Source organism: Episyrphus balteatus, chromosome 1, assembly GCF_945859705.1.
Source record: "Episyrphus balteatus chromosome 1, idEpiBalt1.1, whole genome shotgun sequence".
Taxonomy (NCBI): Eukaryota; Metazoa; Arthropoda; class Insecta; order Diptera; family Syrphidae; genus Episyrphus; species Episyrphus balteatus.
The window spans coordinates 107,070,464-107,091,790 of NC_079134.1; the positions used below are offsets into that span (position 1 = coordinate 107,070,464).

The 21,327-nt window shown below is 32.2% G+C and overlaps 2 protein-coding genes across 3 annotated transcripts; one reads left to right on the forward strand and one right to left on the reverse strand.

Annotated features, from left to right (window-relative positions):
- The first annotated feature begins 4,562 nt into the window (after positions 1-4,562).
- On the forward strand, positions 4,563-5,238 carry LOC129909549 (transcription factor Adf-1-like). The gene is made up of 4 exons (XM_055986625.1): positions 4,563-4,589; positions 4,665-4,797; positions 4,860-5,019; positions 5,097-5,238. Exons 1-4 carry the CDS (start codon positions 4,563-4,565, stop codon positions 5,236-5,238), a joined length of 462 nt encoding a protein of 153 aa, XP_055842600.1.
- Positions 5,239-5,415: 177 nt separating this feature from the next.
- Positions 5,416-7,241, reverse strand: LOC129907807 (uncharacterized). 2 transcript variants are annotated; one of them, XM_055984192.1, is made up of 3 exons: positions 6,655-7,241; positions 6,018-6,593; positions 5,416-5,950 (listed from the first exon to the last, which is right to left on the reverse strand). In XM_055984192.1, exons 1-3 carry the CDS (start codon positions 6,999-7,001, stop codon positions 5,638-5,640), a joined length of 1,236 nt encoding a protein of 411 aa, XP_055840167.1. In that variant the 5' UTR covers positions 7,002-7,241; the 3' UTR covers positions 5,416-5,637. The 2 variants fall into 2 exon arrangements, with proteins under 2 accessions (XP_055840167.1, XP_055840168.1); XM_055984193.1 differs by having other exon boundaries at positions 6,018-7,241.
- Positions 7,242-21,327: the final 14,086 nt, after the last annotated feature.

The following is a 21,327-nucleotide window of genomic DNA, read 5'->3' on the forward strand; positions in this document are numbered from 1 at the left end:
TAATATGCAATCGACTTCGCGGTGATTGTAATTTCCATACTAATTTGAGCCGCCTTCTTACCCGTTTCTGAGCCGAAGTCGGACTCAGGTCCGCCTGAGGCGGAGCGGATTCGGACCGAGGTCGGACTTGTTTGCTTGAAGGGTATCCAATAAGAATTGTGTATGTTCGACAACTCACTCCCCTTCAAGCAAGAAAACTGAGTTCTGTTTGATTTCTCCATGTGGATACGCCGTTTTACTCACACATAGACAACTTTTTGTGTATGAATACAAAATCGAAGGAGAAACATGTGGTGAAAAGTACGAAAAGGAAAGTTAACGAAGGAAAGACAAAGGCAACAAAATAACAAAAGTGCCATTTTATTTTTTTCTTGCAGTGTTTCTTACGGGTCGTGTCTCGCCTTGTTTAATAAAATTATTATATTTAATATGGGATCATTTTAACCCAAAAAAAAGAATTCATTGATGAAATATTGGTGTGTGCTCGCGCAGTGATTTTTTAAATAATAAACTAATCTTTTTGTGTTTTTCTTAGGAAATCCTCTGTCCGAATCGGCTCCGAAGTGAGTCCGACCTCGACTACGAAGCGGGTCCCACGGCGGCTCAAATTAGTATGGAAATTATCGCGAATCCGATTGCATATGTATTGGTGTGGTGAAAATCTCCACCCCGAGAAAACGGAGCCGAAGTCGTACCCGAGTCGGAGCAGCGAAAACCTACCAGAAAAAGGAACAGCAAAAAAGCAGCATTTACGACCAAAAAAAGAAAAATATTTATTTCTTTTTCATTGATTTTTTTTTTATTTTGACAAACAAACTTTTATTTTAATCAGAACAAATACAATATAAAATTTAAAATACAATAAGTTTTACGTAAAGTTTACATTAATATCAAGTAGATAAACTAAAACAAAAATAAAATAAAAGGAATTATATGAATATAAAATTAAAGGCAGGATCAAAAATCTTCATTTATGATTTGATTTCGATATTTATAGGCATTTTTGATGTAGCAGTAAAGAAATGTCCAATTACACTGGTCAACAAAATTAAACTTTTTTTTTGTTACAGACACCAAGATATACTTTTCTATAGGTTTTTTGGGTGCTGAGCTCGAATCCGAAGTCAGAAAAATTCTACCACATCACGTTTTTGAGATAATCCCGTTAGAAAATCGAAAATGCCGCTTTTTTACCAGTTTTCGAGATTTTTTCTTAGCTTTTGGTTATTTGTTTTAAATAAATTTGTAACGGTTTCTAATAGAACTAAATGTTGTCTTTCTAAATCCGTTTAAATCCTTTAAAAATCTCTTATCTTCTTTGAGAAATCTGAAATTGAAATCAACGTGTTTGGTATATCTCATGTTTATTTACTTTTAATTGCGAATCTCGAAAAGTTCTTTGCCAATCGCTTTCAAATTTTGACACAACGTTCCATTTAGAATCTTGCAAGTTTTTATATTTGCGAAGGGTGGTTAATCGCAGTGAAATACATCAAAGCGTGACCGTGTCAGATACTTATACTAAATAATTACTACTGAGAAAAATATAATTTTTTTCTTGTTAAAAACAAGATAAGAACTTACTGGAATGTAAATGAAACGTTGTGTCAAAATTTGAAAGCGATTGGCAAAGAACATTTCGAGATTTACTATTAAAAGCAAATAAATATGAGATACGCCAAACACGTTGATTTCAATTTCAGATTACTCAAAGAAGATAAGAGATTTTTAAAAGATTTAAACGGATTTTGAAAGACAAGATTTAGTTCAATTAGAAACCGTTACAAATTTATTTAAAACAAATAACCAAAAGCTAAGAAAAAATCTCGAAAACTGGTAAAAAAGCGGCATTTTCGATTTTCTAACGGGATTATCTCAAAAACGTGATGTGGTAGAATTTTTCTGACTTCGGATTCGAGCTCAGCACCCAAAAAACCTATAGAAAAGTATATCTTGGTGTCTGTAACAAAAACCTTGTTGACCAGTGTTATCGCCATTTAGTATACCCTGAATTTCATCTCCAGTAAGAGTATTTTTTCTCCAGATTGATCTTCTGATTGAGTTGAAGATAGGACAGATGCCTATGAAATGACATATGTCTTCTCTAGTTCTCATATTGCACAAGGTACATTCCGTATTTTGTTCCCTTATGTAGGGTACGTAATTTAGTCTGAGGAGTTCGCCTCTCGCTTTATTCTGGTCATTAAAGTAGTTGTTTTCTCCCAGGAAATGGTTTAAAAACTTATAGGAGCTTCTTGTTTGACTTTGTTGACATTGTTCGATGAAAGTATTTCTAGCTGAATTTTCAATTTTACTTAAAAGAATTTGCAGGTTTATTCTTAAATAAACTTCATTTTCTAGCTGGAGTTGTACATCATGCTCGAGGCTCAGTCTTCTCCATTCCGAAAAAAATTGTTCATTTCTGTTTTTGAAATGCAAAGCGATTTTATTTGTGAGGCGATGATTAGGGTTATTTAAAGTCTTTATTATGTATGAGAAGTGTAACTCAAGAGTGAACATATACAGTGGTGGTAGACCAGTTTTAAGGTGCAACATGTACGTTGGTGTGTTTTCTGGAAGTCTGAATATTCTTTTTAAGAAAAATCGTAAGAGTTTTTCTACTTCTTCAAACTCGAGAATACCCCAAACTTGTGCTACATAATCGATCGGACTACTGTGTCAAAAATTCTGTATTTTGCACTTGGCGCTATATTTCGATTGCAGAATACTGTTTTCCAATTACAATTTATCGCACGTTTGGATTCTTTAAGTTTTTCTTGTAAATGCTTTTTGAATGATAGCGTTTGAGTAATCCAAACACCGATTTCCCCAAGTCCAACTTTCAATTCTTGCGAGACGACCCGCCCCGTTTCGAAACACCATTATTTTTTATTTATCTGTATTTATTTGTAGGTTCCACAGTTTGCAGTAACCATAAAATTTATATATCATGATCTGGAGCATGTTGGGAGTTTCGGAGAGAACTACAATGTCGTCAGCGTAGATCAATATTTTTAAGGGCATTCCATCAAAAAGAACTCCTCTCGGAAGCACCGTACCAAGATCGTCTAAATAAATTGAGAAGAGGAGTGGACTCAAGAGACATCCCTGCTTTACACCAGTTGTAGGTTCGAACCAATTTGAAAGAATATTTCCATCCCAAACCGCCGACTTATTTTCGTCGTAGTTTTTGAAAGATTTTTAACATTTTTGTTGAGACTCCAAGGTTGCTTAGTTTGAGAAATAGAGATCTTCTGTCTATGCAATCGAAAGCTGCCTTGAAGTCTACGAAGAATGCATACAATTTTTTTTCCTTTTTCCACATACATAGGAGCAATACTAGTCAGAGAGAAAATATTATCAACTGTTGAGTACCCCTTGCGGAAACCGGCTTGAAATTCGCTTAACAGGTCATTTTCGTTTATCCAGTCTGTTAAACGTTTTAGTAAGATGCCTGTGAAGATTTTCGTGACAGTGTTTAAAAACGATATACCTCTGTAGTTACTTGGGTTTTTTGGATCTCCTTTTTTTAAAATCGGTAGAATTACACTTTTCTTAAAACTGTCAGGTACTTCTCCCGTGGACCATATGAAATTGAAAGTCGATGTTAGTTTTAATAAAAAATCTGTCGAAGCGTATTTGAAGAACTCATACGAGATGCGATCTTCACCAGGAGCTTTATTCAATCCACATCGGTGTATGACACTTGTAACATCTTCGAGCAGTATAGATCGGTCTAAGGAAATGACCTGTTGATATGGGAGTGCATATTCCATGGGGTTTGGGTTTGGTGGCGGATTTAGCAGTTTTTCGAAATGTGTAGCTAACTCTACAGCTTCCACTTTGATATTTTGCGTGAACAGGGCTCCATTTAGCACTTTGGCAGTTTTCCAGAACGACTGTCTTTGATGTTAACCAGGGTTGAAGATAAACTTTGGGAGCGCTTTTTGAGCGCATAAAATCTTGTAGTTTTTGTTAGCCTCGCGATACATGATTTTAGCGTGATTAGAATTGCATCTTCTTAACAAGCGGAGAAAGGCAAATGACTTTTCCTTGCAGATTCGCATTCCCAATCATACCATGGTTGTTTGCCTATGATTACTGTTTTTTTCTGCAAAGGCTTCGCTGATTCCATAATACATGAAGTAAGAATATCTGTACCCCATATAGACCGAAGGTCAGTTTCGTTTATAAGGCTAACATTGTGGTTTAGATTCGCTGTATGCCTCTGTAAAGGACTTTGCACATGAGCGCGACCAACGAATGAACGAATGGACGAACAAACGAGATTTAACACATTTCTACGACTCAATTTCAAACAAAAAATGATTCAAATTATAAGAAACCAATTGATACTAATGTTAGAATACTAAAATTTGCATTTTGTTTGCTAAAATAAGAAAAATTTGTAAAAACAATTTGGTAGTTACGAATTGCAGTTTGGTTGCTACGAATTGTCAAACTCAATTCGCGTTCCACATACCATCCACACTACAACGAACAAATTTTTCGCGCGCGACTTAACCTCAAAATTACTCTTGTTTTTGTTTTGTATTCTGGTCATGGCTGCGGAGAACATGGAGAAAAGGGTAATTACAAATTAAATAAAAACACAAATAATTTTTTAAATATCATGAATATTCATATGACTTAAATATTTATAGGAATTTGACGAAAAACTTATTTTAGAAGTTGAAGCCAATCCAGCTTTGTACAACAAAAGCGAGCGTTCCTACTCCGACCGCTACAAAAAGGAAGAAGGATGGCAAAATATTGCAATTGTTTTAAATGCAGACGGTAAAAAAATCAAATTCGTTTTTATTTATTTTTGCATTCAACAAATCTTACTTTCAATTCAGTGAAACTATGCAGGGAACGATGGAAAAATTTGCGAGACACATTTGCAAAGTGTTATAAAAAAGAAAAATACACTCCTAGTGGCTCACAAGCACCAATTAAAATATCTTGGCCCTACTATGAGATAATGAAATTTCTGATCCCAAATGTGGAAGTGCCAAGGTAGGTAGTATCCAAGACTTTTTTCGTAACTGAATTATATTGTATTCAAGTTTGTGTTTTTCTTTGTATGTTTCTAGAACTTTCGGGAACATGGAGAAGGAGGGAGACACAAATAATGAAGTCTTCGCGACAGTTCCTACGGAGGAAGAAATAACAACACCCTCGAATAAGCGACCAAATAGTTCTCCCACTGCACAAAAGCCGACAAAAAAAAAATAAAAAAAAATCAGAATCAGACGCTGATAGATTTTTGGCGGCATTGAGTGGGATGAGTGAACCCGAGACACAACCGTTGGAGAAGTTTTTTTTATCTCTTGCGCAACGCGCAAGTTCCTGGAGCCGAAAAAAACAATCCGATTTGGAAATGATGACTTTGCAAGTTTTCCATCAAATCGAATTTGAGGATGAATAATCAATTTTAATAGTTTTACTTTTACTTCTTTGTTTTTGTTGTTTTTTTTTTTATTCTTTCTATATTATTTATTATTAGTTTTAAGGCTTTGTGAAGTGCCATAAGAAAATGTGTTTCTGTTGTAATCAAAAGACTGAATTACTTTTTATTTTGTTTTAATAAAATAACTAAAAATATAATGAATACTTAAATTTCTTAATTCGAGTCTATATCATTTTGTATTGAAAGTCTAAATCCCCTTCAGTTACACACCAATCGGCAAATTGGCTTCGGACATCATATCCACTGGAAGCGGGAACCGATGATTCGTCCCTGTCCACTGGTGCTTGTGATGCTGTTGAAGTTGTTGTTTCACATTGGGTTGCGCTTTCCATACGTAACAGATTGTGCAAAATGCAACAAACAAGTATAATATTGATTGCTGATTCTTTTTTAACCTCGAGCCGCTTTAATAAAATTCTCCAGGTTTGAGACAATATACCAAAAGCGTTCTCAACAACTCTTCTTGCCCTCGATAACCTTAAAGAAAATAAATTTAGATTCTCAGTCTGGGGAGAATATAAGTTTTTATTTTAAATTGCTTTACCTATAATTGAAAATCCTTTCTTTTACCGACAGTTTGTGGCCCGGATAGGGCCGAAGAATTGTTGGCTTTAATGCAAAGCCTTCATCGCCGATTATAACAAATGGATTTTTGTTGGTTGTTCCAGGAAGTGGTGCATCTTCCGGCACGTTAAGGTTTTCAGGATTATTAAGCCATGCATTCCCAAAAGGTGAACTTGAAAAAACTGTAGAATCCGCATTGCTGCCATAAGCACCTATATCAACCATAATAAATCGATATCGTGCATCCACAGCCGCCATGAGATTGTAGGAGAAGCTTTTCTTGTAATTGAAATATAAGCTCCCACTCTTTTTAGGAGCAAATGTCACAACATGTTTCCCATCTATAGCGGCTAGGCAATTGGGAAAATTCCAATATTGTAGAAAATCGTTGGATATTTTAAGCCAATCAGAATTAGTTCTTGAAGTGGGAATAGCATTGTGGAGACATTTTTGAATAATGGCCTCTATAGTTTGGTTAACGGCACATCCTATGGTAGACGCTCCCATCCTGAACCTAAATGCCAAATCGACAAAACTTGTGCCAGTAGCTAAAAATCTAAAAATTTCGACAAAGTTAATTTATTTTTCACAGCATATTTATATCAAATTTTACATACCTCAAAGTAATAACCAGCTTCTCTTTAGGAGATATAAAATCTTTCCTAAAGGCCAACGGCTTTGGCTTTAGATCCTTTTCAATCAAATGAAGAATGGTATTAAATTTTTCCCTGGACATCCGAAAATATTGGTGGAACCGTCCAGGATATTTTTCAAGCTCGTTAATTAGTAAAAAAAATTCTCCTTTTTTGCGACGATCCATATTAAGTGGATGCACATGTAAATATTGTCTTTTTTTTAGATATTTATAAAAAAAAAAACTTAAAAAAAGCCACTTTTTTCCAAAGTATCTCATCACGATAAAAATCTTTTGAATAAGAAACACAGGGATGTATTGAAAATACATTCAGTTTGAAGTATAGAAAGAAAACTGAGGCATCAAAAACTTCATATGTCAAATCCCATAGCAAAATAAAAAGCCTCACATTTTTAAGATTCTACTTCACTTTTTTTTTTGAGTACACATCCCTGAACCCAATTGACAATTCGTCGCTGTCTGCGAATTGAAATATTTAACTCATGTGAACGATATGTCAAAATATGCGACCATCCACAGTTCGCAGTTCGTAGTTCGTAGCTCATGTGCAAAGTCCTTAAATCTCTTTTATACCACCGTAGTTTAGGTAATAAGTGCTGTTGCTTAGGCTGAGAATCCTGCTGAAGCTTAAAATCAACTTGAACAGACAAGGGTAAATGATCTGAGTAGGTAAGCTCATTCACTTTGAAGTCGGAAATATATGTAAGCCACATTCCCTTTGCAAGACAATAATCGATCGTTGAGCAAGCAGGGGCCTATTACGTAAAACGATTATCGTTTAAATCGGCTCGTTATCGTTGAAAAGCGACTACGTAAAACGATTATGGTATAAAAACGATGACACGCGACTGCGTAAAACGATAATCGTTTAAGGCTGAACGATACTCGTTTTTTCAATACGACTGACATTTTTTATTCGTGGTTTAACTTTAAATTTGTTTGTTTTTTTTTGTCAAAAAAAATTTCGTGTCTGCCAGTGATATTCCTGTTCGGCAAAAAAATATGACTACATTGTATTTGGAAATGAAGAATGAAAATAATTAAATACCTATTTTATATATTTTATAGACCGCAAACACAGACAAAACTTATGAATTTTCTTAAAGTTAAAGCTAAGAATTATTTACCAAACACCCAAGCCAAGGCTTAATCCAAAATACATTGGAACAATTTGGCAGACACTCTCAACTCAATGCAAGTGGACCTCCGGAAAAAAACATCGAGGGTTGGAAAAGCGTATGTTCTTTTAAATATAAAAAAATATTAAAATCCTCAAATATTAAAGCGATTTGTTTTTATTTTATTAAAGCACCACAACTCAACAAACAATAATATTTTCCCACTCAAGATGTTGTTTCTCTATCAATTTTTTGACAGATACTAATAGTCGTGAAGTTGAGTGCGCTTGAAAAAAAAATTGTTTTTTCATTTTTATCTGGCAATATTTTCAACCATGCATTATCGTTTTATGTAGTCGCTCTTTGTCGCAACTATCGTTTGTCGTGGCTATCGTTGTTTTGCCGTTCGTTTCGTATTATGTAATAGGCCCCCAGTACCCCTGATAAATGTGAAATTACCATTTGTATCGTCGTTTGTTCGTCCATTTAGTAACGTTAAGCCGATGGATTCACACATTTAAACTAGTTTCTTTCCATTGCCATCCAAGACTTCATCTGTTGCACTTCTTACATTTTTTATTGATTCAGTCAAAAATTCCGGCTCTTCATTCAGTATTTGTGAATTTCCAACTCTCCCGTTAAAATCGCCAATAATTATTGATTATATTATATATAATAATTGATATACACTCAGTCACAAAAGTAAGTATACACCCCTATCTTTGTTTAACCAAGACCTCAAAAAAAAAATCTAACACATTTTCGAAAAAAATTTAAATGTGGTTTTATTTCATTAATCATTACCTACATATTTACAAAAAAAAATTTGTCAAATAAATCAATACTAAATGAAAAAGTGACAAAAAACTAAACACAGTACAAAATTTCGCATTACAAAAGTAAGTATACAGAGAAGAAAAAACTATGAAAATCGATGTTAAAAGTATAAATACCTAAATTTTTTTGGGAATTTATATATTTTAGGCTACCCCCTAGACTTGACGAGGTCAAACTCACTTGAAGGCATTGATTTTACTAGATTTTTTGCAACATTTGGGCCGAATCTTATTCACTCTACCTATAAGACTCGTTTCAGCTAATCCTTTGAATGCTTCCTTACTTTTCTCACCAAATGGTCTCACAGATGCTAAATAGTATCCAAATCGGGTGACTGGGGGACGTTTGGATCTGGTTTTGAAAGTTTTTGATCAAAAATTCACTCAAAAAGACCGAGTTTTGCTTAGGGTCGTTACCTTTATTGAAGATAATCAATCCATCTTAGCCTAATTATTCGACACTCTGGTGCAAATTTGTCTATTGAATATCTAAAAAAGAATACCCATCCATTTTTTCCTCAAGGAGACCAAGTAACCCACACCGAAAGCTATAAGCAAAACCCCCATACCATAAACGAATCACTGCCGTTTTTACCAGTACCAGCTTTTTGATAGGATTTTGTTACTTTTGTATCTTTCTCCAAATTTTACCAGCTCCATCTTAGCAGTACACTTCGTCTTACGTGCATATGAGTTATGGATGTGGCAATATTTCTAGAAAACCGAGAAAAGAAGTAGATCCGAAAAGAAAGCAAGGTACTGGTAAAAACGGCAGTGATTCGTTTATGGTATGGGGGTTTTGCTTATAGCTTTCGGTGTGGGTTACTTGGTCTCCTTGAGGAAAAATGGATGGGTATTCTTTTTTAGATATTTAATAGACAAACCTGCACCAGAGTGTCGAATAATTAGGCTAAGATGGATTGATTATCTTCAATAAAGGTAACGACCCTAAGCAAAACTCGGTCTTTTTGAGTGAATTTTTGATCAAAAACTTTCAAAACCAGATCCAAACGTCCCCCAGTCACCCGATTTGGATACTATTTAGCATCTGTGAGACCATTTGGTGAGAAAAGTAAGGAAGCATTCAAAGGATTAGCTGAAACGAGTCTTATAGGAAGAGTGAATAAGATTCGGCCCAAATGTTGCAAAAAATCTAGTAAAATCAATGCCTTCAAGTGAGTTTGACCTCGTCAAGTCTAGGGGGTAGCCTAAAATATATTAATTCCCAAAAAAATTTAGGTATTTATACTTTTAACATCGATTTTCATAGTTTTTTCTTCTCTGTATACTTACTTTTGTAATGCGAAATTTTGTACTGTGTTTAGTTTTTTGTCACTTTTTCATTTAGTATTGATTATTTGACAAATTTTTTTTTGTAAATATGTAGGTAATGATTAATGAAATAAAACCACATTTAAATTTTTTTCGAAAATGTGTTAGATTTTTTTTTTTTAGGTCTTGGTTAAACAAAGATAGGGGTGTATACTTACTTTTGTGACTGACTGCTATATATATATATATATATATATATATATATATATATATATAGCATTCGCACTTTTATTTAAACTTAACACAAATGATTTAACCTTTTCACAAATATACTTCACCTTTTAGCAAATATATTTCACCTTTAAGCAAATATAATTAAACAAAAAGCAAATCAATTAAACCCAAAAGCAAATATAATTAAACTAAAGCAAACTATTTAAACTTTTAGCAAATCTATTTAAACTAATCGCAAAGTGATTTAACCTTTTCCAGAAAAAGCTTTTGGTATCGAGCTATGAAGAAGGGATGAGGATTTTGAAGCTGTCCGTAGCACTAAAATCAACGAAACATCCCAAAAACCACAATAAGACCCTATAAACAAAATCCCAGTTTATGTAATTTTTTGTTGGGTGGGACATCCGCTATTTATTTGCACAGAAAACCACAGAAAAAAGCATTTAATGTTTTTTTATTTCCGAAAAAGTTATGTTGTAAAAAATTAAAACTAACATACTCCAACTCTTATAGTATAGCTTATTAAAGAAAAAAAGACACTTTCAAAAAATACGCATGACAAGTTCTAAGTAAGATTAACATGGACCATAACTTTGTTGCAGTTATTGAAGTAAAATTGATAAAAGTAGATCGCCCTAGCAATGTTATTGACATTATTCTACTTATTCCAATGCCAGCAAACTAGCTAACGTTGTTAAAAAAATATTATCACTATCATTTTTCATTTTAAAGGTGAAATAAATTTGTGTTTTGGTTAAATAGATTTGCTAAAAGTTTAAATAGTTTGCTTTAGTTTAATTATATTTGCTTTTGGGTTTAATTGATTTGCTTTTAGTTTAATTATATTTGTTAAAAGGTTAAATATATTTGCTAAAAGGTGAAATATATTTGTGAAAGGTGAAACTAATTTGTGTTTAGTTTAAATAAAAGTGCGAATGCTATATATAATAATTGATTATAATCATTAGGTCTTCTTTTTCGAATTCTAAAAGAAAATTGTATAAACTGCTAAAATCTTGCGCCCATTTGTTGCAGTTTATATAGACTGGTATTATATATATTTTCCTCTGTTCGACAGTTATTTCTATCAAATCTCTTTGAAGTATTTGGACATAACTACAATCAATGCCTAAATCCTTTTTTATTCCAAAAAGACTTCCTCCCTAGCTCTTCCTTGTGTGGACGTCCTAGTTGCTGGTATGCATAATAGTTTGTGTTTAATGAAGAAGTTTTCGAATCTATCCATACCCTTATCAATAAAAGTTTCAAAAAGAACAAAAATATCAAACTTATTTATAAATTTAAAAAAATCGTTGAAAAGAAGCTTATTTCCTAGCCCTGCTATATTAAAAGCGGTAATACTTAATGAAAAGTTACTTAAATTATTTCTTTTTTTATTAACATTAAATTTAAAACGACTGACGGCATTATAACTAAAAGTGCTGAATGCGTTCATTTTGATTCACAGTTTGAAAGCCACTTGCTACTGCGTCAAGGGATGACGTTTCATTACTGACATTTAACAGCTGCTCCCCTTCAAGCAAACAAGTCCGACCTCGGTCCGAATCCGCTCCGCCTCAGGCGGACCTGAGTCCGACTTCGGCTCAGAAACGGGTCCGAAGGCGGCTCAAATTAGTATGGAAATTATAATCACCGCGAAGTCGATTGCATATGTATTATTGTGGTGAAAATCTCCATTCCGAGAAAACGGAGCCGAAGGCGGACCTGAGTCGAAGCAGCGAAAACCTACCAGAAAGAGGAATAAAAAAGGGATGACGTTTCGCATTTGCGACCAAAAAAAGAACAAGATTTATTTTTTTTTTCACTGAAACTGTTTTATTTTTTATTTTATTTTGGCAAACGAAATTTTCACAATAAATACAGTATAAGATACAATACATTTTTTCATTTTATGTTATTTGTTGCTGCTGCTGTTGTTGGTGTTTCTTTAGATGCCCAATCGCATGTTTCACCTTCTGCCTTTTTCTTCATCATTAGAGATTACATCTACAACACAAGCAGAAACACATCACTTTAATCCAAACACTTTGAGCGATATATACAACATACCTTTTTTTGTTTCCATATTGTTTATAATTTGATATAATTGTTTATAATTATACTAATATTATACTAACAACGACACGAGACACGACGCACAATGGGGCAAAATGGCAAAAAGGTGGCATTAAATCAACCAATAGAGCTAGACACTTGAAATTTGGAACAAGTATTACTGATACAAATGTTAGTTCATAGCCAAAATATCGAATGGCCACGCCCATTTTTAGGGTTACCACCCATACACTTTTTTTAAGATTTTCGAATTTTCTCGGAAAATCCTCAATCAGTTTCAATTAAACTTTGAATGCCATTTATAAAATAGTAATGCAATTGCAATTATATATATAAAAAAAAATTAAAATTAGGGTTGCCACTTGAAATTTTTTATGTTTTTTTTTTATTATTTTATTTTTATTTTGTTTAAATAAATTTATTCAATTAATTTTTCTTAAATATTTTATTATACATAAGTACACAATTAATAAATGAACCAATTTAATAATTTAAATGTCTTTATCACTCTCAATTTCGACTAAAAAATGAGCATTTATGGAAAATGACGTCACCAACTAAAAATGAACAATTCTCACAGGGTAGCAAAAAGTAGCAAGAAAACTTTTCATATTCTAAAACTAGATAAAACCCAGAACAAAATGACATCTAAAACTTATTGGCGTTTTACGGCGATCACAACTAAAAGACTAAGGCTTTCAGAAGAGTGCAGAAAACACATTAATTTTAGGTTATTTTTCATTTTTGACTAGGAATTAAAATATTTTGAATACATATTTTTCATAAAAAGAAAATTTATTAGAACTTACTAGACCTCACTGATTCAATTTCAAAAAGATTCAACTTTGTACAAGTAATAAATAATTAACAGTACACAATTTATTGAAACAACCCAAAATTATAGAAAGTCGTAAAAATTCTACCGAGAAGTCATATTTCTCTTCCTTTGAGACAATCTCCTGAATTACACGTGGTTTAAATTAATTTTTTCTCTCTCATTTCTGATTCTCTATTATTTTTCAAAGAGAAATAGTTGGGTTATTCAAAACAAAGCTAAACTTTATGATTCGATTAAATGCCAGCTTTTTTGAATTTTGCCCCATTGTGCGACGCGACTATACACTTCAACAAAACATAACAAAAGGACGCTTTTGCTCTTATTGGCTATGTCTGTCTTTACTTTTTTTTCCATTTCTCACTTTTCACCACGATTCTCGTTCGGCTTTGTGTTCATACACAAAAAGTTGCAAGTGTGTGAGTGCAACCCCAATTTTCGCGTTCTGAGGTCGGAGTGCCTTTGTTGAACTCAGTTTTCTTGCTTGAAGGGTCCATGAGTGACATTCCACCTTCCTCATCACATGAGAGATTGTTGTTTATGTCGAAATAAAATAATTTGTCTTGGATTTTAACCCTCTACTGGTTTTGTCTATTTGTATGCACTTTTCTCTTCTCTGTCAAAAAAAAATGGTAAAGATTCAATACAATCCTCTTTTTGTGTTTCTGAGAACCCATAGAGATAGTTTTTTCGTGTGTCCGACACAAAATAAAGGTGTATTTTATGATCACAGGTGAGTCGATCAGTCGTGTGCATTGAAATCGAAAGTGTAGAATATTTTCATACTTTAAGTGTTAATTACTGCGTTTGTTTGGAAAGAAAAGTGGAATTAAAAATTTATTTTTGATCGATTATCTTATTATGTATGCTATGAACCAATTTTTATTGAAAAAAAAATTATTGGCCTGGTCTTGGGAGGGCAAAAAGTACGGGAGCCATATTTGGCTTCGTATGCATTAAGGGGTTTTAAATCTACAAAATTTGTTAAATTTTTTTGTTGGCAAATTTTGTTCCTTTACATTTTTACTTTGCTTGGAAGCTATGTTTTACTTCAGAAATGGAGCCCCTTCGCTTTTAGAGACATTTTTTTTATGTTAACCCCATTTCCAGGGGCGTAACCACAAAAAAGGGGGAGGGAGGCTACCTATAATTTTTTTTCAATCATTTTATTACTTTTTAGTTTTTTTTAAGATCTGGGAGTGGGTGAAAATGTTGGAGCAAGACTTACTTCGATAGTGGAAAGAATGTGAACCAGAAAAATTATATATAACTGATAAAACAAATTGCTTTTCTCGGTTCCATGGCTTAAAATGGGCCAAATTTGAAGTAATTCTTAACCTTTTGTAATGCAATGTATTTATTTTACTTTATTTTGTTTTTAAATGATAAATATTTATCTTTTTATAATTTTAATTTTATTCTTCACATAATCTGAATAAATAAAATTAGTAAACTTTCTTACCCCTTAATGCATACGAAGCCAAATTTGCCTTATAAACAAATTTTTTAAATTAATTTAAACAATTTTTTTTAATGTAAACCGTTTTGAAACAACCCAAAGAACCCATGTAAAGCATTTTTTAATTTTTTCGTCTGCTAATCATCATATAATTAAACGGCGAGCATGGTTTTTGTGGTACAAATTACCGGGCCCCCAAAAACCGAAGGGGCATAAATTATACACGGAACGAAAGAGAATGACGCGTAGATGTGCAGAATCACTTTTATTTTTATTTTTTCTAACCGAAATAACGAAATTAAACATTAAAATTCCATACAAAATAAAAAAAAAAAAAAACAACAAAAACAACTGGAATATCTATTGGAAAATTTCCAATCGACTGGAATGAAATGTCATTCATGACTGAATAAATGAATGAAAGCATTCAGCGAAAATAAAAAAACATTAAGGTGGTTTCACATTGGTGTGTTGTTTTAACTATGGTTAACTTTCATTATTTTAGAAATCTAAGCTCAGAAGTAAGATGTTTGTTTTATTACCATGAATTTTTTTGTTAAAATTGAATTCTATTAAAATAAAGTCTATTACTAAGGTCCAATCTTTTGTAAACACTTTTGAATTGTTAGTAGGACATAAAAAAATATAAAAGTTCTGACCTGGGATTGCGACTAAATTTTTCATATAGTTTTTGGGTCGCTGAAACCGAATCCGAAGTCTATTTTGGCGTATCACGTCAGGTTTTTGAAATATCCTCAAAAAATGTCTAAACTCAAAAAAAAAGTTCTTATCTGACATTTTTTGAAGATATCTCAAAAACCTGACGTGATACGGCAAAATAGAGTTCGAATTCGGTTTTAGCAACCCAAAAACTACATGAAAAACCTAGACGCAACCCCAGATAAGAAATTTAGTTTTTTTGGTTTTGACATTTTTTTGAGAATATCTCAGAAACCTGACGTGATAGGGCAAAATTGACTTCGAATCTGGATTTAGCGATCTAAAAACTATATGATTAACATATTCGCACATCCACATCAGAGACAAATTTTTTTGTTTTCGTGACATTTTTTGAGGTTATCTCGAAAACTTGACGTGATCGGGCAAAACGGACTCCGGATTCGATTTCAGCGACCCAAAAACTGAAAAACTATATGAAAAACTTAATCGCAACCCCAGGTCAGACCTTTTATTTTTTTTTGTGTGGCTGTGTATCAAAAGAAAATCCGGATTCGATTTCAGCAACCCAAAAACTGGAAAACTATATGAAAAACTTAGTCGCAACCCCAGGTCAGAACTTTTATTTTTTTTTGTGTGGCTGTGTATCAAAAGAAAATTCGAAAAAAGAGTCAAGCCTCTTGAGGCTTCATGTAATAGCTGACTTTGACAGTTCCTTTACCATTTTACCAAGTTTTCACTTTTAGACGTTTACATTTTTGAATAAAAGTCACTAATATTTTATCGCCGCATGGCAAAGCGTTTTTCTTATGAGGTTCAGGGAAAACTAACAAAAACGTCTTTTTTCTTACTTATACCTTCCAGGAGAAAGCTTATTTTTTGGTTTAAAAAACAATTTTTGTAGTTTTTCCAAAAAAACTAGCGCTAGAAAGAAATAAAATTTTTTTAATTTTGTTAATTTCCCACTTTTTTACTTTTTAGGCCATTGTGGTTATACCTTTAACAAATTCTTTTTATACAAAAAAAATATGGTTTCCGCATTTTTTTTAATTTTCTAGCCCGAAAAACCACACAAAAATGCGTTTGAAAATTGTCACTTTTGTACTTTTTCACTTTTTAAGCCAATGTAGTTAAAAGTCACTTTATGCAAAAAGTCAATAAGTCAACATTTTCAAACTCATTTTGTGATAGTTTTTTCGACCAAAAAATTAAAAATAATGATGCAGAAAACTTATGTTTTGGTTTGAAAAACAATTTTTGTAGTTTTTTTTTTTCAAAAACAAATGGAGCTTGAAAGAAATACATTTTTTTAACTTTTGTGAATTTCCCACTTTTTCACTTTTTAGGTCATTGTAGTTAAGCCTTAAGGCTTTAAAAGTATATAACTCTACAACGGCAACTTTTTGCGAAAAGTCAAAAAGTGATAGATTCCAAACTCATTTTATGACAGTTTTTACGACGACAAAATAAAAAATAATGATGCAAAAAGCTTATTTTTTGGTTTCCAAACAAATTTTTGGTAGTTTTTTCCAAAAATTTTTACAAAAACAAATATTGCTATACTCTGTCCGATAAAAATTGGCAGTACAGGCTTTATGGGAGAGCTTTTTCAAAATCAGTGGGACCTAACGGCTGCCAAAAAGCAATTCACGAAAAATATGCCCCTGAAACACACAAGAAAACCACAGACGCGCCATGGCATTGTTGTTGTAATTTCTTTACTAAGCGAAGTACACCCTCCTATGACCGATCTGCCACACGATCTGTGGCAGAATGAAACTCAATGATAAAACTTTTTTATTAAAAGTATTTACTATACATAAGAGTTACCATTGGTAAACTTCCTTCATAAACTACTCCTTTTTCTATTATTTTTCTGAAAGAGCTTTCAGGATTAATGCTTTTTCAAGCTTTTAAAATGAAAAAAAGCATTTTGTGTTGTCGTGGTGTTGGTGGCTGTTTGTTTTTTATTTTGTGTATGAAGACAACAGTTAATGTCAACATTTTGACATGCATTTTAACATTTCAACAGGAAAAATAGTTTACCCTTGCTTGGGGTCGGGCTGTGTTTTAAATGAGTGAATTTTTTGTTTTGTTATTTTGGTGTTAAACGAAAAATTAATTTTTTTTTTCGTTTTTGTGAAATTTTACCGATAAAATGGTAACGCTGGTACCTTTTCGAAACATTTTTTTCGGATAATACAGCATCGCTGTGTGAGCTTTTTTATGTGATAGACATATCCAGAAGGCGTGAAGCAGAGTGAGATGCAAATGCCCTATCTTCCCTGTACTGCCAATTTTTATCGGACAGAGTATAGAAAGAAATAAAAAAATTTAATTTTGTAAATTTCCCACTTTTTCACTTTTGTAATTGTAGTTATGGCTTTAACATGAGAAAAACGTTGTTGTGCGACGTTGTTGTGAACGCACCTTTAAAAAATGTGAACCTATCTTTAATCATTAAAAAGTATCTGAACGCATTCATTAAAATTTTAATGGAAACCTTACCAAAAATATCATTCCAAACTGGAAGTGCGATAAATAACGCCCTCTCCCTTCCGGAAATTTAAACTTCTACAAGCTAAGCTAAGACGAGAACCTACAAAGTATACAATGATGTGAATGACAAATTTGAGTGAAGTTGGTGGAAGTTGAATGATTGAATGGTAGAATTTGAAAGAATGGAACATGAAACAGGTTGAATTGAATCTCAAAATGCAAGGTGCAAACACAATGCATTAAGGCGATTACACTTAGCATTTTCTTTTTCGATACTTTTTTTACGTAGTTGAGTGCAGTTAAAACGTAGTTCAACAATATCTAAATCAGGTTTAAAAAATATCAAAAAGTAGGTATATTATATATACCTGTGTATTTTGTCTTCAAAAAGTGTAGTTAATCGCAACAACAAATACTATACAAAATAATGAAACTATTTTGGTATAATTGTATTTAAAGTTGTTGCAAATAAAAAATAAATAAAGAAATTGGCGCTCGAATTTCGAGGGCGGGGTCGGCTAGTATTAATTCATGCAGTAGAGGGTTAAGAGTTTCTCTCCCTAAATAAATTTTAACTCTCGGGTTTTTTGACGTTATTTCATCTCTTAGTTTGATTACACGTCTTCGTATCTCACGTGCCGCTGCTGGATAATCTTTATGTACAGAAATGCCCGTACCCCTGAGTCTTACTGCAGATTGTAAAATCCGGCCGACTTCTTCGCGATTGTGCAGCTCCACAATTATATTTTCCACCTTAGGATTTCGAGATTTGATTAACCTTACCGATGTAATGGCAGCAGTATTTTGTGTTTCTAGCTAATTCACCGTTTATTGCTGGGACGTGAAAGATTAGATTCTTTTCGTTTGCTTTTTTTGACAGCCACTCGACATGTCTTTCTAGCGATATGCAGCGAGACTCCATTTTTTGTAGTTGATCTTGTAGAGAGAGATTTTTTTGTTGAAGTTTGTGTATTTCGTCACCGATGCCCTCTAAATCGGATTTGGTGGGAAAATCTTTAAGTTTTTCATCTAGAAAAGATGACATTGAGCCCATTATTAAAGCTTTTAGGTCAGTTACTGACATATTCCCGACGGACGATTTACTTTCTTGGCATGACGTCATTTTATGAGGTGGGAATTCCGGAGAAATCTCTTCTAAGGGACGTTTCGGGGGCGGGGGTGGTGCCGACGTTATGAGGATAGTGTTCTCTTTCTAAAATATGACACAAAAATTAAAAAAAATTATTAAAAAACAACGGCAACACTTACAGTTATGAATGATACCTTTTTCAAAGCTAAAATTTTACACTTAATTCTAATTTTTAAATCAAGTTGTTTCAATCAATGGTTTTTGAAATAATCGATTTCAAAGTCAAAATTTGTGAAAAAAAAGTTTGAAAAAATACATTGAATACAATTTTTATCATGATTGTGACATTAAATATGAAATTAATAGATGAAATAAACTGCCTTAATTAATTTCTAATCAAATACTGAAAACCATATTTTCTCAAAATATAGAAGACATAGAAGCATATGGTTTTCAGAATTTGGTAAGAAATTAATTGTCGCAGTTTATTTCATCGATTAATTTCATAATATTGAATCCTAAGCGGGCTTTAGGTCTTTATTGAATCTAGATTATAGATTATTTATTGACGTTTCGAACGTGTCTACGTTCTTCTTCAGGACTATAATAGTTGGATAAAAATTTATTTAAAAAATCTAATAAATAGAAAAAATCTAATATACTTACAATATACAAAATCTGTTTAAATTTTAAGAGGTTTCTTAAAATTTATTTTGTTGGCTTTGGATGCTTTTTTATTTTTCAATATTACAAAAGACGTTTTAAACTTTCGAAATTTCAAAACATAAGAAATTTTATTTTATTATTTGATAAGAAATTCAAAACTTGTTATCAAATTTGCCTACAGAATAAAGGTGATCAAAAATGTTTAACCTAAAATGTTTCTTGTAACAAATTGACTATAAATATTACTAAGCCCTTCACAATCTGATCTTCTATTAACAGTATTGTTGGTATCTAAAATATGTAGCATTTCTAGTAACATTCTCTTATTATAGTCGGTTTCAGTATGTAAAATATCTACATTATTGAAGTCTGGTCTATGTCCTTCATTTATACAATGCAAAGCTAAAGCTGTTTTCTGTGAATATCCATTATTTATATCTGATCTATGACCAGCTATTCGGTTCTTTAGCTTTTGCATTGAAGTTCCTACATAAACTGAACAACAACTGTTTGTTCCATCTCCTAAACATTTTATTTTATATACAATATTTGATTTGTCAGTTTTTACCATTTTTCCTTTTAAGTTTGAAAATAATGAAGTTCTTAAAATATTTACTGGTTTAAAAGCTATTCTTACATTTTCCTTATTCCTTATAGGAGCATTTAAAATTCTATCTGAAAGATTTGGAATATATAGAACACTTTTGACTTTTATAGGAAAATTGTGGTACATTAGTTACTAAATTGGTCTGAACCGATGGATTAAAGTATTGATTCAATAATGTTCGTATTATATTGATAGGGAAAGAATTTGAAAGTAGTGCGTTCATAATTATTTCGATGTTTTTTTGACGAAAGATAATATTACTGACATCCAATACTCTATTAACAAAATTTGAAATTTATAAGACGACCTGAAGATGTTGGTTTTTTATACCAATCAAATATCAATCTATTATTTTTTCTTACAACCAGCACATCATGAATTTTCGGATGAAAAGAATTTAAAGCAGTTAGAGTTGAATCAACTTGGCTAGATTTAAGAATAACAAAAATGTCATCTACATACTTTGTAATAATTTTTGGTTTGTTAAGAATTTTATCAAAAACATCGTCCAATAAAGCTTCCATTACAATATCTGCTAATATTGGAGAAGCAGGACTACCCATTGGAACTCCTTGTTTTTGTTGATAAAATATCTTATCATATTCCAAATAATTGTTATCTATAACACAAAATCTTAAGATTTCTAAAAATTTTAATTTTGGAATTCTAGTATGATCTTTAATTTTATCCCAAATTTTTTCAACCAATTCTAGCACCAATGGAATCGGAATGTTAGTAAACAATGAGACAACATCAAAGGAAACAAGAATATTATCATGTTCCAAAATTATTGGTGAAACAGTTGAAATAAACGATGAAGCGTTGTTAACATTATATTTAGAGTTATCAGTTATATTATTTAAAATTTTAACAATGTGTTTTGATAACTCATAACATGGAACATTAAGAGACGAACAAATTGGCCTTAATGGAACATTTTGTTTATGTATTTTTGGTAGTCCATAAATCTTAGGACTACTGGCAGTATACGTCGTCATACATTTCTTTTCGAATTCATTGATATAATTATTTCTGAACAAATATTTAACATGGTTATTATTAATATTTTGTACTTTATTTGTTGGGTCATTCCTTAAAATTGTATAGGTATCCCTGTCAGCCATCATATCTTTCATTTTATCAACATAATTTGTTTTTAACATAGCTACTGGAACATTTCCCTTATCAGCTGGGACAATTAAAATTTCTGGATGTCGTTTTAAGAACTTTTTTGTATCATTATAAATTTTATTCAGATATTTATC